Below are 25,016 nucleotides of genomic sequence, written 5' to 3' on the forward strand. Positions count from 1 at the left end.
CTCCATGATTAGACGTTCTTGAAGCTTAAGACTGCAGTGTCAAGTCCATAGTCTAGTGCTTGAATCATTACAAGATCACCAAAGCACTTCAGTTTTATCTCATGTACATGTAAGCAGTTTTATTTCAAATACTGTTGTCCATTGTAAGTAGGATCAAGTTCATGTACACAATCATGACAATGAAGTTGGATCACATCAAATGTGGTGCATTATATATCAATGCATGTTTTGCATTTGTGACATATTAAAATAATAAAGGCAAGACTAACATCCATTTCATAGTTTCAACATGCTACAAAAAACTAGATTAGCTGGAAGGAAAGTCTTCATGGTAACTTAGTGCGTTATTTTGCATAGTACTTTAACCTTAAACTTAGTCACATTAAGAAATACAACAAACTCCCTATTTTAAAAAACACCTCACCGGAACAGTATGGACTGGAATCTAGCATCGTGCACAACTTAATGTCTGTGTCAGTTTTATAGTGGCTTTGAGTGGAAGCCATCTTGCAGGGCAATTCTTTTGTTCCACAGGGAAACCTCCCATGGTGCATAACCCGTGGAACAAAAGCACTGACCTGCAAGGTGGCAGCCATGCAAACCCTCTATTCACAAACAAGATTCATTATCGGTTTGTGGAACAAGTGGTAACGAATTCAGATCTTGAAGTCTGTATTTACCACTGCGGGAATAGACATCATCCACTTGGTAGTGGTTGCTTTGAGTAATTGCTTTCTGTAGTCGGGTCACTCTGGTGGGATTACGTCAGCTGGGTAGACGGAAAAGGAGGCCACGTAGACCGACGTGTATCATATGCATATTTTGCTCCAAAGGTGTACAGTACGTATTTTATGCGCGCCGAGCACGTCGTTCTACGTGGCATCCTTTTCCATCTACCCTTCAAAAGCTTGGGTACCATTGGATTTGAAATATACCGACTCATATGAGCTTAACGGTGAAAGGCACACATATTGAGGCTTTGCATGGTAGCCATCTTGCAGGGCAGTTCTTTGGTTCCACAGGGAAACTGCCTTTGTGCATACTCTGTGGAACAAAGCAAAGGCCTGCAAGATGGCAGCCATGCAGACTCTATACCCTCCCAGGATATACAGGGTTTATGTGGCTCAAAGTCAAAAATCAAAATCGCTTCCCTAATTACAAAGTAAAACTGTTTTACTAAGCAGTGTTGTAGTTGAGACCATAAGACCTTCACAAGACAAACACAAGACCTCCAATCTGAATTCAAGTCATGTGCTATTCAATTCCTTTGTCACTGTTCACCCTGTTACTTGTGCATGGTCTTGTGTCGGTCTTGTGATGGTCTTGACTAGAAAACTGTTACTAAGTTATTCAAAATAACCGCGGTGATCAAACAAATATGCAGTCACCCAACTTACGACTTCAATGCAAGCTGCGGTAAACTCCACTCCAGCAGCAACTGAAAAATTCCAGAAACCTTACTGCTGGCCTCCTAACACCTTGTTACCACTGGTTTATAAGATGATGCTGTCTGTGAGCCATTCAATTCTTTGTTTACTGTTTAGACTCTCTGATTGGCCAATTACTCCCCCTCTGACTCATGTTATAAGGTTACAACTGCATGGTTTATCTCATTCCTGAAGATGTTCTGAATAAAGAACGAAATATTGAATCAAACATGGCTTTCATTAGTCTTTATGGAGTCTGCATAATATTGAGATACTACTATTGTGTTACTGGCTTCTGTCATTGGTGACTTCTCCAGAAACAGATCATACATTTGACAATTTTTTGCCGTACTGTCTACTTTTGTTTAACTCTCTGGAGTCTTGTTTTACTATGACACTGACAATGATGTTAGGATTTATACGCAAATGGCGTGTATTTCTAAGCATCTAGATTAACCCATAATATAAGGAAAATAGTACTTAAAAAAATATAGATTACAATGAGGGAATAAATATCTCTATTGTGAGTATGTGTAGCTCTGATAATAGACGGTGATAGGACCACACGTGCACGTACTCACAAAGAGATATGTTTGCATGGTCCTACTGCAGACCTTTTGCTTAACTTGCCACCTTCACTGCAAAAAGCTTCAAAGATATGTGCTTGGTTTGTCTGAAACAATTTTTTGAGACCGGCCCAAAAGAATGGACAGTTCATTGTCTGAGCTGAAGGGGGAGGGCATTATAAGCATTCATTATCCAAAAAAACAGTTTTTATTTAATTTCTGGATTCCCGTCAGTTATCAAGGAACTATTCATTCTCTCATGTCTCTGCAGAGGCAGGGGCGTAGCCACGGGGAGCTCGGTTCCCGCCCCTCCCCCAACTTAAAAAAAGCGAGATAAATGTATAAATGGATACTGAATAAGGCTAACAAAAGCTTGTCCCCAAAAACCACACCACTCAAAGTTGGTGCCCCCCCCATAAGATACTGGTTCCCCCCTTGTGCATCCTGGTAACATCCTAGCTACCCCACTATCCAGAGGTGCGTTTACAAGATCCACTTCATACTTGGTTGATTATGTCCTTTGTCGACTACTGTACTATTACAATGACCTTGGATGATGGCTGACACATATTTGGTAATCTTACGACTTGGAATTCCCCCCTAGAGCCTCGACTGTGTCATAGTCCTCGTCGTCGTCACTGATTACGCCCTCTGTTGACGGCCGGTGTTGAGGAACATACTCGTCTCTCATCTTGTCCAGCTCTTCAAGTTGTTGCTGTTTCAGTTAGCAAACATCATTTCATATTTACATTTTCATATCATTATCTGCCGTACATGACATCTTCAAATGATCTGGAACTTCACAGTTTGCTTCAACATACACTTAAGCAATGAAAGGCTAAAGAAATCTCATGTCTGATTTTAAACTGTTCTAAACACGTGTTCATCAGTGTTTCTCTCAAAAACTGTTTTTGTAGCAAACAAATTATTCTATTTATTATAAATTACAAAGTATGGGGGGCCCGAGGTTTTGATCCTAGCAGAAACTTTCTCAAAGGCATTATAAATTATGACATTATCTGGATATTCAAATCTTTTGCTTCCCAATATCTCCATCATGTTTCATATACTAAATATGTTTCACAGAAACACTCATCGGAGCACAAACACAAGCGAATCGTACACCAAACTACAAATTCTGGATACCGGTAATGAAGTTTTGGTTAACCAAAGATTATCCAAAAGGTTAACAGAATAACAGTTAACAAACCAACAAACTTTGGTTTCTTAAACCTGTTTAGATACCAACTAAGTTTTGGTTAACCTACCTTGATCTGAGCTCGGTGGACAGCTCTCCTGTTGTTGATGTTCCTTCGGGGAAAATGGCTTAACTCATCAAAGGCAATCTATCGAGCAAAGTAAAATCCTCCTTATCACCAACTGTTCAGACTCAGGTTTCTTTGACTGGGGGTGGTTTGTATTGAAAACGGATCTTCCAGAAAATGATACCTTGGCCAGATTCTACGAGCTTGTTCTTGTTTTAAAGTGCGCTATGTTAGTCTTGGAATTATAAACAATTTTGATCATCCCTTTGAGCTTTAAAACACAACTAGTGGAGATATTCTACACTAATGTTGGCAAAGATACCTTGGTTTGGGAAAGTAAACTTGCGAGACAAAGTTTTCACTTACTTTTGAAGAGATTTGTTGCTATGTACATTAAGAAGAATCCTGAAAGTACTGATCCTGAAGACTTGTTCTTTATTTTGTCCGAGCAGGACATATTCATTTGAAAATAAAAATAAACAGTTTAACAAAGTCTAGCACCTGTCCTCCTTCCCTGTAAGATACATGTGATACAGCATCACTGACCTGGGTTAGTCGGGAGATGTCTGTCATCTTGGATGTCATTTTCCTGAGAAAGTTGAAAATGTGGATGTAATCATGCAGTACCAGGAGCTGAGCCTCACTCATCTTGAAAAATGCCAGGGCAAAACGGAAGAGGACCTTGTTGCCTTCATAGAGGAGGGTGTCCCAGATTCGCAGCATGGTCTGAAAATAAATTACGAGTCTAGGTGTTCACCTTGTTATCTTACTTATTAGAGAGGGCTCGCAGTAACACCATGTGGATAGATCTCTTTTGGAAGAGTTATGGTTCTAATAAGAACCAGCGAGTGTGCACTCAACGTTTTGACCAGTGTGCTATGGGTGTCCTCAGGAGTGAAGTGCCGGACTCAAGGTGGAGCGCAGGTAATCCCAACACAGCCCTTACATACCAGTGCTCTCTACATGTATATATACCTCTTCCAAAAGAGATCTATCCACACGATGTTACCGCAAGCTCACTCTTTAGTCTTTCTCCACCATGCAAAGCTTCGGGTCTTACTCATCTGACCTCATTGACAATAAGAAGACACGTATACCAATCACGTTGAGGATCACTGAGACAAAAATATGCTGAAAATAAGGCCGGCATCTAGTGTGATTTGTAGCTACGCTCCTTTTTATACAAAAGGGTGATGCAGATACCACAAACATTATTATCTGAATGAGGTGTGATCTTAAGCCCTAACCAATTAATAAGTTGATAAGCTGAACACCAACCTCTGATGATCAACCAGTTACCCTCTATTGGACCAAAGATGTTATCAGCTTGTTTACATGTATCAACTAACCACCTCCTCAACTAACCATCTCCCTCAACTAACCACCTCCTCAACAAACAGTCTCCCTCAACTAACCATCTCCCTCAGCTAATCACCTCCCTTAACTAACCATCTCCCTCAGCTAATCACCTCCCTCAACTAACCATCTCCCTCAGCTAACCATCTCCCTCAACTAACCATCTCCCTCAGCTAACCACCTCCCTCAGCTAACCACCTCCCTCAGCTAACCATCTCCCTCAACTAACCATCTCCCTCAACTAACCACCTCCATCAACTAACCACCTCCCTCAGCTAACCATCTCCCTCAGCTATCCATCCCCCTCAGCTAATCATCTCCCTCAGCTAACCACCTCCCTCAGCTAACCATCTCCCTCAGCTAACCATCTCCCTCAACTTACCATCTCCCTCAACTAACCATCTCCCTCAACTAACCATCTCCCTCAGCTAACCACCTCCCTCAGCTAACCATCTCCCTCAACCAACCATCTCCCTCAACTAACCATCTCCCTCAACTAACCACCTCCCTCAACTAACCATCTCCCTCAACTAACCACCTCCCTCAACTAACCACCTCCCTCAACTAACCACCTCCCTCAACTAACCACCTCCCTCAACTAACCATCTCCCTCAACTAACCACCTTCCTCAACTTACCACCTCCCTCAACTAGTCACCTCCCTTCAACTAGTCAACTTATTACATCAAATAATTTGACCTGCAATCAACTTTATGACGTCAAATAATTTGACCTGTAATCAACTTTATGACATCAAATCATCTGACCTTTCAATCAACATGACATCAAATCATTTGACTTTCAATCTACTTATGACATCACAAATTATTTGACCTTCAATGTACATATGAAATTAAATCACTTGACCTTCAATGTACTTGTGACATCAAAGCATTTGACCTTTTAATCAACTTATGACATCAAATCATTTGACCTTCAATCTATCTATGATGTCAAATCATTTCACTATCAATCAACTTACGACTTTTAAATCATCCACTTAGCTCCCAAGCATCAGCTTATGATACCAAAATATAACTTTAATTATCAAATAACCTCCAATTGTCTATAGACCCCTTCTCAACTAAAAACCTCCAATCAACTACCTCTCTCCAATCAACTACCTCCAATCACCTAACAAACCCCCGGCCCCAATACTTTCAATCAACTAACAGTCACCTTTAGGGAATACTACCTTTTAATCTTACCTCTGGAGGAACATTATCACAGAACACCGTGATAAACCAGTTGAAACTGATGAGAGACAGATCAATGCTACAGGGGGAAAAGAGGTATTAAGAGTTCATTCCATCAACAGCTTCAACTTTAGGAGATCTAAAATCTTGTCTTTGGAGCAAATTTGAAATCTTTAGCAACTACAATGGAGGCACATGATGACTAGCATTGTGGTTGAGACCTCTTTAGACAATCACAAGACCCCACAACTCGACTGTCAAAAGACCTCTCATTCACAAATGAAAAAAATGACCTCTCTTTCAAATCAATAGGGCAAACTTGTGAGTAAAGTTTATAAGTTTTGCGGATTTGTAAGAGGATGACAAGCAAGGGTGTGAGATGAGCAGAATTCTATAAACAGATTACGGGACACTGTAAGTCTTCCTGAAAGAGCATGCATATTTAATATTTGTGAGAGCAGGAATTGATACCGGTGTAATACTCACCCAAAGTTGTCCAGATGGGTGCTAAGCCTAGGTAATTTCTCTGTTAAGAGATCCTTGAAGACTCTCTGATCAGTCTGAGAACCGATCAGAGTCTTGCTGTAGTAATCTGCCGGCATGATGCACTCTACAATGGCAACCAGACACCTAGAATAGACAGGCCGAATGGAGAGATGAGAAGAGTGATAAACCATGACCAGGTTTGAGCAGTGATCCTTTGTTAACCACTTGTTGATGTTGCCTGGTACTCTGGATGTATTCCATGCATAGGTTACATGTACCTGGCAGTGCTGCATTCGAGTCCATCACAATTCCCTGTCAGTCCATCACAAGTCACTGAGTCTTAAGCCAGTTCACAAACCATTCAAATGAGCCGTGACAAAAACATTCTTTTGACGGGTTTCAAGCTTACCAAAATGCATCTTCCTCGTCCAGAAACAAGAGACTGATAGCAGCAACTCGATTGAGACCCTGAAGAAAAACAATCAAGTGGCTTAAAAGCAAGTGCAACTTCATCAGAAATGGTCAAATCAGAAAAAAATTGACTTGAGAGGCTGGAGACCACTACAGCTTCTCGACTGTTAAAGGTACACTCCATCATTTGCAGTTATCCAAAATATTTACAGTGCATCTCTACATGTACGATTACAAACTGGGTTGCTCAACTGAATAGACGTAGCTTGTCGTAAATGGCTGTGGTTGTGAAGACAAAGAATCACATTGAGGTTTTCACTGATCGATACATGTAAGCATTTACATTGTTCCCCATAATTTTTGCAGTCTTGAGGAGGCTCTTACCTGACAGTATCCTATCGTTGGGTTGTGTACGCTGTATGCCTTCAATACTCGCCTTAAAGATGGGATCTGAGAAATGGATCAGGAAATAAACGGGTCAGGTTGTGGGATTGAGGATGTAGAGACAGCCTGGGCCATTTTCCAATACTCAACTTCGGCTCCATCTCAGGCTTCAACTGTTTTTTTTACTAGCTGACTTTGAAGCTGTAAGCACAGTAATCAGTCTAATAGTGCCACAAAACATAAATAAGATGCAAGAAAGCCAAAAATTACAGTAATCCAATGTAATTTAAACACTTCAGGCCCACAATCGGGGATTGGTTTTGGGAACGAAGCCCGAGACGGAGACAAAGTTGAGTATTAGACAACGGCCCTAGTGTTTGGGCAGGTGTCCCTTGAAGAACATCAGTTACAGAACATGCTACGGAATTCTTACACAGAATTTTAAAGATTCAGTGAAGTTTTGAGAGAGTGTCTTATCCAAATTAACAGACTGAATGTGAGATAAAGGTCGTTTGGACACTGGGCTTACCCCTTTGGAGTCAATGTTGTCAAAGTTCTTATTGGTTGGCAGAGTTCGTAGGAGATCAAGCTCTATCTGCTTGGTGGCCGGGTTCATCTTGAATTTCTGTCGCAGAGATCAGAGACCAACACCTTGCAATCAGGGGCCAATTTCACAGAGCTGCTTAAGTGAAAAACTTTTTTAAGCATGAAAAAACCTTGCCTGACAAATCAAGTTACCAGCCAAAACTTCTTGTGATGTAATGGTATTTACCTGTTTGTTTGGTTAGAATGACAACCACATAGAGTTTGAGCTGGTAATCTTTATTTATTAAGCAAGGTTTTTTCGTGCTTTAGCAAATTCTTTGCTTAAGCAGCTTTATAAAATTTGCCCCTGGTACTGTGAGGCTCACTTAAATGTACAGCAGGCAGCTGCTGAGCATTATCTGTACGCTGTCACAAAATGCCGTCCATTTGAAATTCTGGTTCAGACAAGAACGAATCACATGAGCAGGTTTTTGGTTACTTCTCTACCTAGGCCATGGGCTATCCAAAATTGTGATGGCATACATCGTAACAGAAAATCAGCAGATCAGAGGAACGCTTGCATTCCTGTGGGACATTATCAGGAAGAAATTTTCATTATGTGGAAATTGATTGGCTTTGTCAATCTCTTTCTTCCCCTTTCATCTCTAGTTTGTCAAGAGACTCCATCTTTACCTCAGATTTGATGAGCTTATCGTAGTACCCAGGTCCAGTCAGCTCCTTGTCTTTTTTCACGTGCCATTCAACCATTCTACACAAGCAGAACCACAAAAACCCCAAATTATCAACATTCTGACTTCCTCTTTTCAACTTCAGGCAATCCTTGTACATGAAAGCCTGCTTGCCTTAAGAAGACCTTTTCCCAGATGAAAATCTTACAGTAAAGCTCACTTTTGAAGGATGCATTAATTCCTAGGACCAAACTAACGGCATCATATGACACCATCATTCTCACAAATCAGAATACTTACGCTTTCCATACTCTGTGCCGATATTCATGTGGGATACCTTGACGTACAAGAAACTTCAATTCCAACTGCGAAAAAGTTAAAAAAAGTCAAAACAAAAATCGACATGAGAGACATAAACCTCCAGAACACCACGGGAGCTCTGCTAAATGAACAACTTAGCCTTAAAGGGAAATCTCCTGAAATCCAAATAAAGTAAGGAGTGCTTGCCAAATGAAATTGCTAAGCTTCGCTTGGTAGCCTGTTTTGGCTATGCACGTTTTTATGCTGAGGGAAATTTCAGCACTAAGTATTTCTTTAGAAAAATGTATCTCCTTCTTTCTTCTTATTGACTTCAAGATATGTTTTTCAGTAGTGCTTTAACGCTTTAATTACATTAACCCCTTCGCGCCAGTAATTCTTTGGACCGTGACTGCTTGACTGTGTTATGACCTGAATGGAGGCCTTTGTCCATCAGGAGGCCCCATTGAACCAGCAGCTGCATGGTGAATAGACTGTATGTGTGGTATGCACTAATCCTCACACAAAGCCGCGGCTGTCAACGGTTCCCGTTGCGAAGGGGTTAAACATCTAGAAGTAGGATGATCACAAATTTTATGACAGTCTGTCTTCTTTATTATTACAGCAATCAGGAACAGTCATTGAGTTAGCTCTGTCCACCATTATGAAAAGGTGTTTGCCTTTTCTTCATTGGAACCGGGCAAAATAATGTTGAAGTTTCTTATGGCCAAACAATTTTCATTAAATTCAAACTGTGCCACACACCCTGTTAAGTTGAGCAATGATGAGCTTTGGCTCAACACGATTAGTGAGTGTTCAGCACAATTTATGCCACTTAACTTGAAATAATTTTAAACGATTTGTTACAAAAGTCGAAGACTTGCGCAGTGTGCAGTTTTTGTGAAATGCGCCCTAATTTGCAGCACAATTTATGCAATGAATTGTGATGTAAGCGAAGTTATGCCAGTCCTTAAAGTTTGTAGAAATCTGCCTTGAGCAGAAGTATCTCCTCATCGGTTGAACAGAGCCACGTTGGTGTGGAGCGTTGATTTTGTTCAGAGCGATGCAGCCATACAGTGCACTTCATACTTGTTTGTGAACCAGGAGAGTGCAGTTCCTACCAGAGGAAAATTGCACGTTCTCTTGGTCCGGCTCGTAGGCCGCTGAATTCTTACCGTTTTACTTAGTTCTCCATCTCCATGCTGTACAAGATAATTTTCCCATTTGATAGACAATGATATACCACGGTCAGACCGCTGTGACTGCAAAGAAGACAGAAATAATAAAGAGATATCCATTTAAATATGTTAAACAACAATGGTGTGTTTTTCAACTCATTCTCCATGAAATCCAGAGGTACAAGACTTTTTGTAGAGTCAGTTTGGTTTTTATTAAAGTCTGGGTAATTTGCGTGTAGCAAACATCTGATCTGGATATGAAAGGAAATTTGTAAAAAAAACCCTGCAGTTTTCTCAGTGAATTTCCACTGCCGTAGTCTGGTGATCTTGTGGGGTATTTTTCATTTGCATCGTCCTGCATTTACTAAGTCATACAGAACCTCAAGGAATAAACTAAAATCAAATATCATTTGTAATCAGAAAGTGTCAATTAATGAGAAACATTTAACTTCAGTAAAGCTTTGCAAGATAAATAATAAATATGATACACAGTGTAAGTCTGAAGACAAAGAAACAGAGTCGTAACTGTTTCTGATCAAAGTATGAATCCAGAACCATTTTTTTTCCGGGGGGGGGAGTCAAACTGGGTTTTTTGTGGGAGGGAGTTGGAGTTTTTGGCTCCTTTTTCAGGGTGGGCGGCAGGGAAGCATGATCCCCACTCTCCTGATCTGCCCGTGTTTCTTAGGGCTTCACCTTACCTCAATCTCTTCTGACCGTCTCTGAGCCACAGCTGCTTTGGACGCCAGTTTGCTAGCCTCTTCTCCGTTCTCTTCCATCTCTTGAATGAAGCCGTAGCGATCGTACCTTTCACTGTGGAGCCAATTATCCACAATTTAGACACCCTATTTGTTTGTCATTAAGTCAGAAGCTATTCAAATGAACTGTAACCTTGCCACTTTACACCCTCTTCGTCTGGTACCTCGTCTTACGATGGTCTCAACTGCAGCACTGCTTACAGAGTCTTTGTGTTTTTGTGGAGAAAACCAGATACCCTGAGCTGAAGCCTACAAATGTATTTCTATCATTAAGCAGATTTGTATTCTGAATTAAATATGTATTTCGAGTTTAGAGATGACTGTGGTAGCTTACTTGACGACTGCCTGAGTTGAGGGTTGTGTCTGATCATTGGTATCCGACTCGATGGCTTCCTCAATCAGCCTAGAGATCAGCTCATCATCTGTCTCATTGACTAAGTCTGAACCTAGACATATAACACAGTGCATGAAAGTCTTCTTTATACAGCAAATTCACCAATGTACCTGTTAACATACATGTATAGATCCATAGTCATGTTACACCTGTCTGCCCATTCATCAGTCCACCTGTCAACATACATGTATCACCATGGTAATGTTACACCTATCTGCCCATTCATCAGTCCACCTGTCAACATACATGTATCGCCATGGTAATGTTACACCTGTCTGCCCATTCATTATCAGTCCACCTGTCAACATACATGTATCGCCATGGTAATGTTACACCTGTCTTCCCATTCATTATCAGTACACCTATCAATATACATGTATCTCCATCTGCCCATTCATCAGTACACCTGCCAACATGTCTGTGCATTCATACAACACTCGTGAATTCATCTGAGCATTCAACATCACAGCTGCCAACACACCTGTGCAATCACCTGTTAATTCATTCCTCATTCATCACGTTGCACCTGTGTATTGTCTCTCTGAATTAGACCATCAGCACACCATCATATAGAACTCAGAACATCAGTGCACATTTGTTCTGAGTTGTATATATGTTTCTATTCCTTAGCCATGACTCCACTGAGTTTGTTACAAAGGACCTTCAGCAAACTCCAAAAATCCCCCCAGTATTCCAAAGAGAGCACACTATTTGAATTGTCACTCTTTAACAGGTATCCATCTAGCCCCACATAAGGCAATATCGTTGTTGGGCTCCATCTTACTTCATTCTGATGAGGTTGGGTTATTCCATTTTTAGTTTTACCTCGTTTGGGTGTTTTCAGCTGGTCAAGTAGCAGCAAGTATTTACTCTGAGTCCTGTAAAACTCCGCTTCCAACTCAGAATGCTTCCTACGAAAGGAAAATGGGTACCGTTCAAAAACATGTGACGTACTAATCTGCACGAGGAAACTGTTTTCATCACAAGCATCTTATGTTATCTACGAGACCAAGATGACATCGCTTACTCAAACATCATCCTCTCTCTCAGGAGGTCATCTTCTCGGATCTTGTTCAGCTCAAGGATCTCCGTGTTGAGGAACTTGTTCTGTGTCTCGAAGGCCTGACAAGCGTCCTGCAAAGACAGGAATATCAGCCCAATGGATATCTTATAAATGCAAGCAGAAGTCATTCAAGTCAAATAGCAATCCGGTAAGAAGGGAATTTGAACCAGTCAGGATAAATCAAGTGACGGCTTCAGTTGCAGCATAACAGGTGGCTGGAAATTCAAAAATTGAAAGTCGAAGAATCTTGAGCAACAGGTGTTCCTGTTATGGGCTTCACTTATAAATAAGTTTTTAAAGATTTTACCAAGTGGGGAAAAACATGGGAATTGGTGGAACGTCTGTATAATCAGCATGCAAGTACCTTGAGTTTGTCAAAGGCAGCCTGGTCAATGAATGGAATATCAGTGGTGCGCTCAGTGAAGGAGCCCGACCCTCTGCCCTGGGGTCCGGACAACGGTCTGTGTTGTAGTGTCCCCTGGGGTTTGGTAGTCAGCCTGATGGGCTCATTCTGCTCCAATTCATGCACCTTAACAAAGAAGCTAATGTATGTCAAAGAAAGACAGCCATCTACAGACAATTTTTCAGCAACAAATTACCCTCCATAAGCACCACTGTTAGTTGCACCTGACACAACTGATCTTCACAAACCTGGTAATTAACAAAACCACATTAATCATATCATCTTATCTAATTAATACATATAATAATGTAATCCGAACACCAATCATTCTAAAGGTCTGCCAATGACCTCATTTTTATGTTTATTTGTTTATAGACTTTTGTATTTTAAGTTTGATTTTCTTAACAAGTTTTACTCTTTCCCGTATTAATGTCCTATGTAACTTCATTGTAAGTAACATTTTTTTGCTGCGCTTTTTAAGAATAACGGTTTCTATAATAATTTTACTTTTTACTGATTGTGTTTTAATTGAGGGCCTCTTTGGAAAGCAGTGCTGTGCACTGATGGAGTTTACCCTCATTAAAAAAAAAAGACTGAAACAAATTGCTTCAATTTCCCGAGTTACTACTCTGTAAAAATATATAAGAGCAACTTACTCACCCTCGATGTGAGTGACATGACCACTTGATCCTTTGCGGTGATCAGCTCCATGAACATCGATATTTGCTCATTCAAATGATCGACTTCTCTCTCCTTTGACCTGCGGACACAAAAGATGCAGTATAAGGGACTGTATTCATACAGCGATTCCGGTGGACTCTTTGCAAGATTCATGCATGTCTGGTGCATTTCATTTCCAGGTGAATTATATGCACTGAGAAGGCTTTGAACAGAGGTGAGATTTCTGTGAGTATCCGAAGGCATTACACTCCACTGAGGCAAAAGTTGAGTCTTGTGGCTAGAGTCTGCGTCTGCGTCTTCCCTGATGGTGAATACATGGTCCCATGCAGACAGCAGGTATAAACAAGGCTCTGAAGGCTTATTTTCGATGCGGCTTTACTCTCCAATAGCCAGCCAACTACCACTTCTTTCTTGTCATCCTGGACTGGCTCACAAAATGAGTCTGAAGAGCTGGAGACATTAGACGGTACTAATTTATAACAAGTCCCTTCACAAAGCCAGTCACAAGTCCCTTCACTGGGCCAGTCACAAGTTCTTTCACAAGGCCAGTCACAAGTCCCTTCACTAGGCCAGTCACAAGTTCCTTCACAAGGCCAGTCACAAGTTCCTTCAAAAGGCCAGTCACAAGTCCCTTCACTAGGCCAGTCACAAGTTCTTTCACAAGGCCAGTCACAAGTCCCTTCACTAGGCCAGTCACAAGCTCACAAGGGATACGCTTTATAAGGAATTGGCGAGTTTATACTCTCACATACCTTAACTGTTCCACGACCCTATCACGATCTTCCCTCATTTCCTGAAGCAACTGTTCTAACTGGATCAGTTGCTTGTCCTTACGATTTAAGATCAACAACTTTTCCTTGTCCGTCTTACTCTGTAGGAAGATGTCGCTGGAAAAAAAACAACAAATTGAAAGAGCCAAAAGCCAGTGCAGCCGACATGAAAACTTTGAAAGTTTCCATTCTGGTGACATTGGAATTGCACAGGTACAAAAACACTGAAGGTTTGAAGGAAATGCAAGAATTTGATTCTGGTGGCAGTCGATAAACCAGTCCTTGTTAACAGTATTGAACATGCTCAGAGCAAAGCGCACATGTGCAGTACGGGTAAAAAGGCCTGGTATGTTTGCTGCCACATGTCTCTAAGTCTCCCATTGGTGTAAATTAATCGTTCATCAATAATCAATCAATTATTGAAGTCAACCATTAGCAATCACAGTGCTAATGCAAAACTTTCAACCAAATGACTGGACTCAAATCTCTGAAGGAGACTGGGCTTGAGTACTCAAGTCTCAAAAAATTAAAGCCAAACTTTAGTTGGCTACATACATGTACCTGTCACCCCAATTTATTTTCACTAAGTCTAAATGAAAATAAAAATACCCAAAAATGACTTACTAGTGCATTTAATTATGTTTTTATTTCATTTTGTTCAAAAGTTTGTGACTCAAATTGACTCGAGCTCGATACTTGACTCAACTTCTTGCCTTAATGACTCCACTCGACTTGAGTCACAAATTTAGTGATTCGTTATAACACTGCGAACGCTTACTGGATGGGTCTATGACAGAATTATCTGCAACAGTTATGAAACATTTTTTGTTACCATGAAGTGCTACAACCTAAAATTACACACAGCGACTTTAATTTCTGGCCTATTCTGAGAGGTGTTTTCCAAAATGTCGACTCTGTGCCTTACTTGGTGGAATGTTCCATCTGTGTGGCTGTAAGTTGTTTATGCAGCATGGTGATAACCTCTTGGCTTGCCTTGACTTCGTTCTCCACTAACTCCAACTCCTCCTGGACTGCATTCAACTGAGAGTGGAACTGTAGGGACCAAGAAGACAGACTACCTGTTCAGGCCAGAGAATGTGTGAGCAGAACCTGTCGCTATAGATCTCTATCACGGGGGCAGCCATATTGCTTTTCTATTATTCAAAGTAGTGTAACCAAACTGAGGCTGGAAGGACAATGGTCTGCTCCCTTTTAACAATATGTGAAGTTGTATTACTACACACGCTGTGCTGCCAATGGGTCTACAGGGAACAAGACAAACATGTCAGCGTCATGATTAAGGTCTGCAGCAAATAAAGATGGTGGTACCAATTACTACAGAACAAGGCCAGGGGGTTGGGTAGGAAATATTACACAGATATTGAGTCAGCTCTTGTAGCATTTAGACGTACCAGTAAATTAAAAGTTGGGTACTGCATCTTACATTTTCTCACGAGTTGAAACTTTTAGCCCAAATGTTTGCAAGTTGTTTTAAGGAGTTTTATACAAAGTGAACCAAGTACACATAGATGCAGAGGCAAGATTGTCAACAAACGTGAGAGAGATGGGACAGGGCACTTGAATGTTCTCCAGGGTTTGGTCTGATTTCATAATAATGCTAACCTTCCTACACTGGGCACACTCGTAGTCTTGCACTGATTCATTCTCAAACCATACTGCGGTCGGGGACGGTATGTCAGCAGAACTAGTCCTACCAAACTTCCTGGTATGAAAGTGAAACACAGGTGAGAATTCAACATTTGTCACACCTCTGTCTTGAATACTGTTGGGAGTTGCCTTCAACGATTACATGACCAGGCAATAAAAATGCATGTCACCCTCACCACTGAACATCACATTGTGTTATCATGGACTATAGTTGGGTGTTAAAACTTCATGTCCCACATCACAGCAAGAACTAATTGTTAACTCCAACATTCCTTCGACAATAAATCAATCTTGAATTAATCGGGTAATAAATGCAAAAGAGAAAGTCATGATCACAGGTTGTCAGGTTTTACGAGTGAGCGAAGATGGACAAGCTCCGACCAGGAAACACTTTGACCCAAGTAAATAAACCAAGTCACAATTTGTAAGATGTACATGTAGAATTCACGGTACTTGCCTGAACATGGTTACTGATTTCTTTACAGTCTTTTGAAAGTCTTCCATTGGACAATTGCCCGACAGATCACAAAACACATGGTTCAATTATGATTGAACAGGTATGTATGTGTATATTACATGTACGTTTTCACTAGGGGGATTTTCTAATGCTGCTTAGAAATTTCTACCTTCATCTTTTACATGATTTCTGCAAACTGACAAGTCATTCAACACTCCCTGGCTGTCTGTTATTTTGAGTTCTGAAACAAACCATGATTAGTTAAAATAACAGGTGCATGTAAAGACCTGTTGATGTAATTGGAGGCAAGCGTGTGTTATTTCCATTTCACTTCCTGAAACTCTCCTTTCACTTCCATTATCTCTGTACATCTCAAGCTAATTTGTGTCATGTATTACCACATGAAAACATCGACAAATCAGACAGTATACGCATACAAAGCTCCACTTAGCACATTTTAACTAGCCAAGCGGCTCTGGGCATAATCTTCCTTGCTTTTTTTCACACAGTGCTCAATATGCTTTGTTTTGTTTTGTTTTTTAAGACCTATATTATTTATACCCAAAGGTTGTAAATATTTGATATTTTGCCACAACAGCAATCAACGACTGGTACTGTATATCAATCAATTAGTACAACTACAGTGGACTCATGAAACTAATGACAAACTAACAAGTGTATTTAGTCTTCAAATACAGAGGTTGTCATCAGACTGTTCACACAAGGATAATCTTCTAGCTTAAAGGTTACATGTGGTTGTCTTGTTATGAAAGAACACTATTTCCTCTGAGACTATTTCCTGTTTGGGTTGATCCAGGGTTGGCCTTAGAAAGCCGACGGAGATGAGGTAGACAAAAAATGACATAAATAAATAAATGAAGCTGAACAAAGCCAACCTGAGTATGGCAAACCCTGCAGACAAGGCCCAAGACGGGTTCTCTCAGGATTCACTGTTATGTTACATTATTACTCTCAGTTTATATCCTCTGAACAGTGCTAGGGCTGAGAATTTCAAGCTTGATAGGGATGACAAAAATAAATGGAGGGGGGGCATAATGATTTTAATACTTAAGGACCTTGTCAACAAGCTACAATACTTTTGGCATCCCTGCCATCTTTGGAATTGGAAGCAATTCCAAACAATAATAGTAATTATTTCTTGAGATTACACTTTATAGGCCCATTGGTTGAAATATTCCCAAATGGAAATGTAACCCCACATTTTAAACTTGGCGGTTGGACTTTAAAGCTTGGTGGCTTTTTTCAAACATGGTGGAAGAGAAGTACAACTTATTTGGCCCCCATGCCTACTTCTGTAGGTTGCAGGCCACAGTCGTAAGCAACCAGATGTTACTAGAATATCAGTAATAAAGCTGTTATGAAACTGGAAAGAAAAAGTGAACAAGAAAACGATGAGTTCTTCTTTCTATTTCTGCCACGGTCATTAAAAAAAGTAACAGTAAACGTGTGCAGGGATTAATTCCTCAGGCAAACAGCGGAATGGTTAAAAGAAACTGTGAAAATTTGGAAAAAATTTGAAATGGAAAGAGCTGACAACCTTCAAATAGGCGGTAACGGTTACCATGGTTACAGATATCTTACTTGATAAATCCAGCTTTGAATGACTCGTACGCTTTCCTTGTTCCTTGATCTGCTGGCGGTAAACTTTCTGACTGACCTGGCTCCTGATTGCCACTAGAGGGAGCTGTATTCAGTGAAGAGGGTCTAATGTGGAGGAAAAAGTAAGACAATAATGTACTGTTACCATGGAAATCAAAGTTTTTCTTCCGGAAAATGAAACGAACTGAAGAAAATCATGACCTGAATTATGAATTGTAATATGCAAGTTGTGGACCAATCAGCACGCACATGGAACACATTAAAATTTGTTTTGCAAACCTGTCTAGACACTTTAGAGATTGCTGACTTACACGCCACATTGTTCATTCTCACGCAAACCATGGCCAAAAAAACGGCCCTCGATATGAATGAGTAAAATAGCTGGAGTTTGATGAAATTCATCATGTTACCTTTTGACTGCTTTTGGTGGGTCTGTCTGTGATGTCTCTGAGGCAAGATTTACTAAAGGGGCTTCGTCTGATGCACTACGACGTAAGCTGAAACCAAGCACAAGAGAGGGTGAAATTTGAGTCAAATTCAAACAAATTCAATTCTTGCATCCTGCAGATTCTAGCGCAACTGAGTAAAAAAAACCTATTTTTATTCCTATGATGAAAGGTATGCATACAACACATACCATCTACTTTTCAAATATTTAAAAGTGGAAAATAATGAAACTGTCTGTCCCCTAAAAACTTACCCCAGACTGGACATTTGGTTTCGTATTTCTGTTTTGAGGTTTGTCAGAGAGAGATTGAACATCCCTGTTTGTTGCATGGTATGCGCCGTAGACTCACCCACTGAATGTGTGGGCAGTTCCACTGGCCCTAGAATAGGGGGCAACCCTGTGGAAAGGAGCAAATCAAAAATTAACTGACTTTAGAAGTTAGGAAATTCCACAATGTGTCTGTAAGGTATGCGCACGTTTAGGTTTCAAGACTGACCTCTGAATGGATCTCCGCTCCTATCCTTGATCTTCTGTGTACTGACAAGACCAGTCTTTGGTTGCTGCAATGGAAAACAGTCCAATTGGAAGTCAACTGATCAGTTACAGTTTGAAAAAGGGAATTTCACAGTTGACAGTGGTTGCATTAGTTGATAACCTGTCATCTTGAGGCTAAGACTTTGCCTGAAAGTCGTAGCTGTGGCTAAAAAGTGCAGCTACTCCCCATAGACATGCGTGTTATTCATAGTCGCAGCCAGTTGATTTGGACTTAGCCTTAACAACTCACAGCCCTGATGAAATGCGTGCCTGTAATAGTTGGTGATGGGGAAAGCTCAGTAGAACTTGTGCTAACCTGTCCCATATGTACTAACATGAGAGAGCAAAGTTGACAACAGACTTGATAAGCTGATTGAAGTGAATCCGGATCTATCCAGGCCTATCTGCAATGTCCTGGAGACGTTTTTTCCATCCCTGTCATTATTTTTCATCTAATTCTCATTGGTAAATGAAACTGGGAGGCTGTGCTTACTGTCAGAAAGGTTTTACTGAATTAGAATATCAAAACGGAAAGATTTTGGACCACGCTGCTGCTCTTTTTGATTGGATTTTGGGTTTGTGGATATACACGCTCAAAACTACCCAACTTGCATTACTCATTGAGTATTTGGCTTCGAAGTTGTTGTTAGTTTTAGTGCGTTGAGTATTTATTGACAGAGGAAAAGCCCAAAGTTTTCTGCCTCGATTCTTACCAAGGATGTTGGTGACACATGACCCAGGGATTTGTCTCTTTGCAGGGAGGTTCTCTGGTGGCTATAAGCTCTGCGACGCTCCTACAAAAATAATCAACATCAAGTCTTCAAAATCCGTACAAGATGGTAGACACATACAACTCCATAATTCAGATATGTGCACTGCTGCAGTGCAGTAGTCTAGACCCCTAAAGACCATCAAAAGATGATCACAAGGCCATCACAAGGCCATCACAAGACCATCACAAGAACATCACAAGATGATCACAAGGCCATCACAAGGCCATCACAAGACCATCATGCGACCTCCTGTTCGAAATGAAGTCCAACAAAATCATTCCTTTGTCAATGTTCACTTTGTTACTTGTGACTGGTCTTGTGACTTGTCTTGTAAGTGGTCTATCTTGTGACCAGTGGCTAGTCTTGTGACTGGTCTTGTGACTAGTCTTGTGACTGGTCTTGTGATGGACTTGAATAGAGGATTTTAAGTCATGTGATTTTGGATGGTAGGCATTCAATTTGATAACAGATATGTGAGTGGAAATGTGCCATCAAATGTCCCCGTACCTAGCTTTGTTCCCTCCTAACTAGTTTGGCAGACAACTTGATACTCGAAAAGTACTTGACTACACAACACTACCTCTATTCAAGAGGTGTTCAGGTGTATCAAAATTATAATTTGTGGAAATTTGGTCCTGGGTTAAACACGGAAGGACGCTACTAACCAGTCACATTCTTTTCTCAGTCTGAACATGGAAAGTGAAATTGAAATCACTCAAGGCTATGTAACACTTTCACATGCCTCTAATTTGAATTTGATTTCTTTCTTATAGATCTTTGAATCCAATAAAACCATTACATTGTTTGCTGAGTATTTCAAACAATTTACTCACAATCTGGAAAAAAATATGAGCGAGATAATAAAATTTCTTAAAAATTCTACACCCAAAATGTTTCTCAAATCGCTTGGAAGCATACCCTGTATTCACGGCCAGCAGGAGAGGGGGGCAGAGGGGCAGTGGTCCCCCACTTTTCCAACTGGGAAGGGGTAAGGCATGACCCCCTCTTTTTGCAGGACCCATAATGGGTGGGAGGTGAATGGAATCTTTCTGCTGCTAGTGGCTGTATATGTGTACCTGTAATTCTTGTAACCAGAACATCATGGTGTGTCTGTCCTTGGCTTGTAGTTGGTAAACACGGCCGCCCGTCCTACAACCAATCCAAAATGAGAAGTCCATTGTACATGTCCATGTATGCTCATTATATGAAGAAAAAGGAAAGCTTTACTGTGCAACACACATGTAAATGGCATTTTGGAAGATGCTCCTTCAAAAAGTTCCCCAATAACAGGTTTGAAAAAGTGGGCAGCTCAGGAGTACTATGATTCCACTGACATTGTGATCATGAGTAAATGCGCTCATTTGTAGGTTAATTAGACAGACTGCGTATCAAGGGAAAAACTTACGAGATGTGAAAGTGGCCAGTACCGGTGGAGTCACTGGCCTCAAAGTTGAATGACGCATTCGCAATATCAATAGACCTACAGAACACCGGGCAAAAAAGCATAAATTTTAAGCTTTTCATGATATAATCAACAGAAAATGATGTTTTCCATTTGGGTCATAAAATATGCAGTCACAAGTGGGCTTAAAGGGGGCAGATCCCGCCCAAATGGGAGGACCAACATGGAGATGACACTGGAACATAATTACAAGTGGTAGACTTTCTGTTAATTGTAAAATATTTGAGACTGATCAAATACCGCTGACTAGTTGAGAGTAGAATAAAGGGAAAAAAGACAAGTTTCCTTGAAATCTCCACCTCCCAAAATACAGTAGATTCCAAATAAATCTGAAAGTTCTGAAGGGAATTGGAATTCTTACCCAAGAGGCAATAAATCTTGTGGTGTTCTGTAGTAATAAAGACGACATCTTTGATTGTCAAAGACAAACCTGCAGAGAAGGGAAGATGAGGAACCAGTTGTTCACAGCCAGACTCTACCCCCCCCTACATTTCCAATTCACCGCGAGTACTGTTCAAACAGTCAGTCAAGCTTCGCTTTGTAATTCAATCATTAGTAAAGCATGCTATCATCAGGACACCATTCCTCAAGTGCATAGAATGAAAAGTAAAGTGTGGTCATGTACTGTATTCCTGAAAATTGGACATCACCTAGAAGTGGGAACTCCAAATTAAATAACTCTGGGACTGAGACCTAAGTAAGTCATCAGTTGACACACTCTCAATGTGGAAATCAAATCAAATCAAATTAAATCAAATCCAAGAAAAAAGTTAAGGGGCAGATTCTAAACCTCTTCCTTAGGTTAAACAGTAAGATCTCAACACCTATATTGGTAATACATGTACATTGTACATTTACTATGGTGAAGTGTGGGGCTTTGATACAGATCGTCAGCCTTCAAGTTAAAAACACTCCAGTTAGGATACTACATGTACACTTAAAAATGTATGGGCCTATTGTTCAGATTAGCAAGTCTCCAAAATATCACTTCATGGCACGCTTGTGATAGGAAGGTGAACACTTGAACGTAAGAACTAGCACACTATAACAGTGTTCACGTTCACTAGTGAATACAAAGTGTACATTACAGCTTTTGATAGCTTCTACGTAATCACACGCTGTCTTATGGACACTTCCTGTTAAACGTCTAGACAATGGGACCACATTGTACAAGAACGAAGCACACAGTAGAATCCCAATACAGGATGTGTAGAGTGATGTTATCATCAAACATGTATGCACTGCTCATCACTTCTGTCATTTGTCAGGGAAAATGCCATGTTTGGTGTATGTGCAAGTTGCAGGCTCCTGGTTTTCTACTGAGAAGCCTCTTTCTCTCCATCAGGTTGGATAACGGATAGTGTTCACAACTACATGTACAGACATTTTGTACCAAATGTCAGTTTTGAAGGGTCTGTTTACTTAAAATGCAAAGTATCGGGTTACCTAACCAATAAGGTTGCTTCAAAAAGACATGGCTAGGGCAAGAAACGAAATATGGGAAATGCATGACGCTCAAGCTGCTCAAGCATGGTACTGTTTCTAACCTAGATGTACTAGAACTTTGAAAATGGCTTAACAATGATTATTGTTTATTTCACAAAATGCCGAGACTAATGACAGCAGGGGGTTATCTTGGATAACGTCAAAACTGCTGAGTACTTGTATGGCTTGACGCCAGGATGTTGGAAGTTTTCATGAGGTATGAGAAGTGACTGCTCTGCGATGACCTTAATTTGTACCCCCTGACAAAAAAACCCCAAAAGTCTGGGTTCCTTAGTCTGCCTCCAAGCATGGAGCCATCCTGACAGGGGGAATGAGAGGGCCTAAAAAAGGGTCTAGACCATTTGGAAATAGACTACATTGTGAGATATTCAAACTGCACAGTGGTGGTAAAACCATCGAAGGTTCTTCTGAGACCCAAATCTACCTACCATCTCGATCATGGGGCTATCCTGAAAGAGGTAACAAACCCATAGTCCTGGAACCCCGGCAGACTGCATCGTCATGAATCATTCCTACAGCACAGTGGTGGTGGTGGTACATGTACGTTGAACACCCATCTAAGGTATTTCTGAGGCCCACATCTACCTACCATCTTGTCTTGAAGGTCTTGATCAGTCCTTTTTCTCCCATCTTGTTCAGATAGCCACAAAGTTTCAACTCCTCCATTGTTCCCTGCAGCGTTGGAAAAACAACGGTACGCAACCACAGGAGAGAATGTAATTATGTTGCATCCTGCCTCCACTTCGACGACTGTATTTCCAAACAAATCTAAACATTTTTCCAGGCCTAGATTCATGCCTTTTTCAGCATTTCTCAATGACTGACATGTAATGGGACAGGCCTAAGCCTAGCCTATGTGAGGAAAAAAGTTAAGGCAGGATGCAACATTCTTTCCTCGATAATTTGTGTCGTTATCATGTTTATCAACAACATTCCTGCCCCTAACTATCCACCTGGTCCAAATATCAGCTCCCGGGGACCCACTTTGCACTTAAAAAATACTTCCGTCTTCCACAATCACTTTGCTTTGCAGGACAGCACAAGGCCCACTTTGTATCCCTGTATCCATGTAGCTGCTCCCCAAGACCCACACTGGATTTAGAAAATTCTTCCGCCTATTTTAGTCTTCCCCTAGTGAGATGCGTGCTTCGTTCTCAAAAATGACTTCAATACTGTACACAACATGATGCCTTGATGCAGCAAGGTTACCTGGATACCCGGGAAGTTGAACAACCTCTACTCGAGTCTACGTGGATTTTTAGGCCCCCTCGGGCCCTAGGGTGTATTTTCGCATGGTGGGGTATTCTGCAATCACTCCCTAATAACTTATTACGATCAGTATCGGCATATTATAGCCTACCCGTTTCTGTGAGTCGATTTTGCTAGCTTCCAAGGTCACCTTGTCACCATCCGCTCCATTTACCACCTGACCACCACCGCCCGGTCCAGGACCCGCTAGCGCCCGACTCGACGGGCCATCGACCGCGGTGTCCAATTGCATCGACTCGGTCGCCCTGTCGCTATCGTATTCCTGCATAGCACTGGCGGTCTGATCCGCCACATTACCCGTTGTTCCTTCCAATGAAGGCTCATCGTCAAAGGAAATTAGCACAGCTGTCGGGACTTCACTGGTCGGCGCTGTATCATCGTGTAACTTCCGTCTTTCGAGTCTACCGTCCATCACATTTCCCAGCGAGTAGGGCACCGCCATGTTTGTATAAGGTTGTTTTGATATATGACACTTTTTCAATCATCGAATGTACGCCAGGTTCGGCTTCACCCCCCAGCACATCAGACCACGTATATCATAAGGCCTTTCATTCTAGCCTTTCGTTTTACGTAACACGGGGAGGGTAGTCCTATTTGAGATGCAGCCCAACTATACAGTAATTTGCAAAAAGTATGCTATCTAGTGGAATGCCTTAAAGAGTTCCTTTTATACTCGGCAGGGGTCAAAGCTGGGTCTGTCTATGCGTTTGTGCTCACGGCAGCCCCCGGCCAGTTTGGCATCCAAGTTTTAGACAGAGGTGCTGGTGATGCTTGACCCGTAGTGTAATCCTCCAGCCTGGTATTGTTTTAGTGAAGAGCATTCAATCTTTACTTTCCGACTGCATCCCATGCTATTTTTTGCTGAGAAATGCAGTTTTGCCGTGCGAGCTCTTTAAAGTAAGACGAACCTTTTTGGACCACCTGCATATGACATATGATTTCAATCTTTGTGCGAGGAGGTCAACTGTAATTCGTGTTAGCCTCTCCATGTCAGGTGAATCCTTATGCTGACCCAAAACAAAGTTCAGGTTGGCAAAGGGATAAATTTGCTCCAGCTTGTGGCCGCTGATAAGATATTAATTCTTAAAATATTATCTAATTGTCACACCGGGCTCTTAATAATAAACATGATGTTTTAGGCAGACACCCCAGATCGACACTCAGGTAGCGTAGTCGAAGCCGATGTTGATATTGTGGTTGGGTCGAACTAATTAATACTTGAAGGTTAACAACTCAGCTGTGACACCAAACAGAGTTCCACTCAAGAGCCCATAGGAAATCCTGTTATTATTTCTATGGACCCTCTTGCACTTGGTACTCGGCGACCATTCCTTTCATCAGATGGCGTGGAACCATCGAAAAACCACGGTGAAGTGTGAACATCAGCGACTTTCCTGTCAGTCCACTTCGCAAAGGAGGTCGCGTTTTGGGAAA

The 25,016-nt window shown here is 41.2% G+C and overlaps 1 protein-coding gene across 1 annotated transcript; it reads right to left on the reverse strand.

Annotated features, from left to right (window-relative positions):
* Positions 1-87: 87 nt before the first annotated feature.
* tbc1d2b (TBC1 domain family member 2B) lies at positions 88-24,484 on the reverse strand. Its single transcript, XM_022238524.2, has 30 exons — positions 23,674-24,484; positions 22,903-22,985; positions 21,169-21,237; positions 20,751-20,825; positions 20,422-20,494; positions 19,286-19,366; positions 18,535-18,598; positions 18,291-18,435; positions 18,001-18,087; positions 17,573-17,695; positions 15,469-15,568; positions 14,771-14,898; positions 13,828-13,962; positions 13,055-13,154; positions 12,356-12,520; positions 11,956-12,062; positions 11,754-11,839; positions 10,869-10,980; positions 10,478-10,589; positions 9,777-9,863; positions 8,605-8,669; positions 8,309-8,384; positions 7,620-7,715; positions 7,091-7,156; positions 6,705-6,763; positions 6,296-6,439; positions 5,822-5,888; positions 3,805-3,984; positions 3,262-3,339; positions 88-2,708 (listed from the first exon to the last, which is right to left on the reverse strand). Exons 1-30 carry the CDS (start codon positions 24,022-24,024, stop codon positions 2,574-2,576), a joined length of 3,249 nt encoding a protein of 1,082 aa, XP_022094216.2. The 5' UTR covers positions 24,025-24,484; the 3' UTR covers positions 88-2,573.
* Positions 24,485-25,016: the final 532 nt, after the last annotated feature.

The sequence above is a fragment of the Acanthaster planci genome, linkage group LG21, assembly GCF_054643075.1.
Source record: "Acanthaster planci isolate LZ-2023a linkage group LG21, COTS_SCS, whole genome shotgun sequence".
Lineage (NCBI taxonomy): Eukaryota > Metazoa > Echinodermata > Asteroidea > Valvatida > Acanthasteridae > Acanthaster > Acanthaster planci.

What these genes read in the sequence shown, in the direction of transcription:
- tbc1d2b (XM_022238524.2), bottom strand. Translation starts at nt 24,024, where the DNA reads ATGGCGGTGCCCTACTCGCTGGGAAATGTGATGGACGGTAGACTCGAA. An exon ending in AACCAAATGTCCAGTCTGGG is followed by an intron (nt 18,088 to 18,290) that starts GTAAGTTTTTAG and finishes GCTTGGTTTCAG; the next exon opens with CTTACGTCGTAGTGCATCAG. An exon ending in TCCACCGAGCTCAGATCAAG is followed by an intron (nt 2,709 to 3,261) that starts GTAGGTTAACCA and finishes TAACTGAAACAG; the next exon opens with CAACAACTTGAAGAGCTGGA.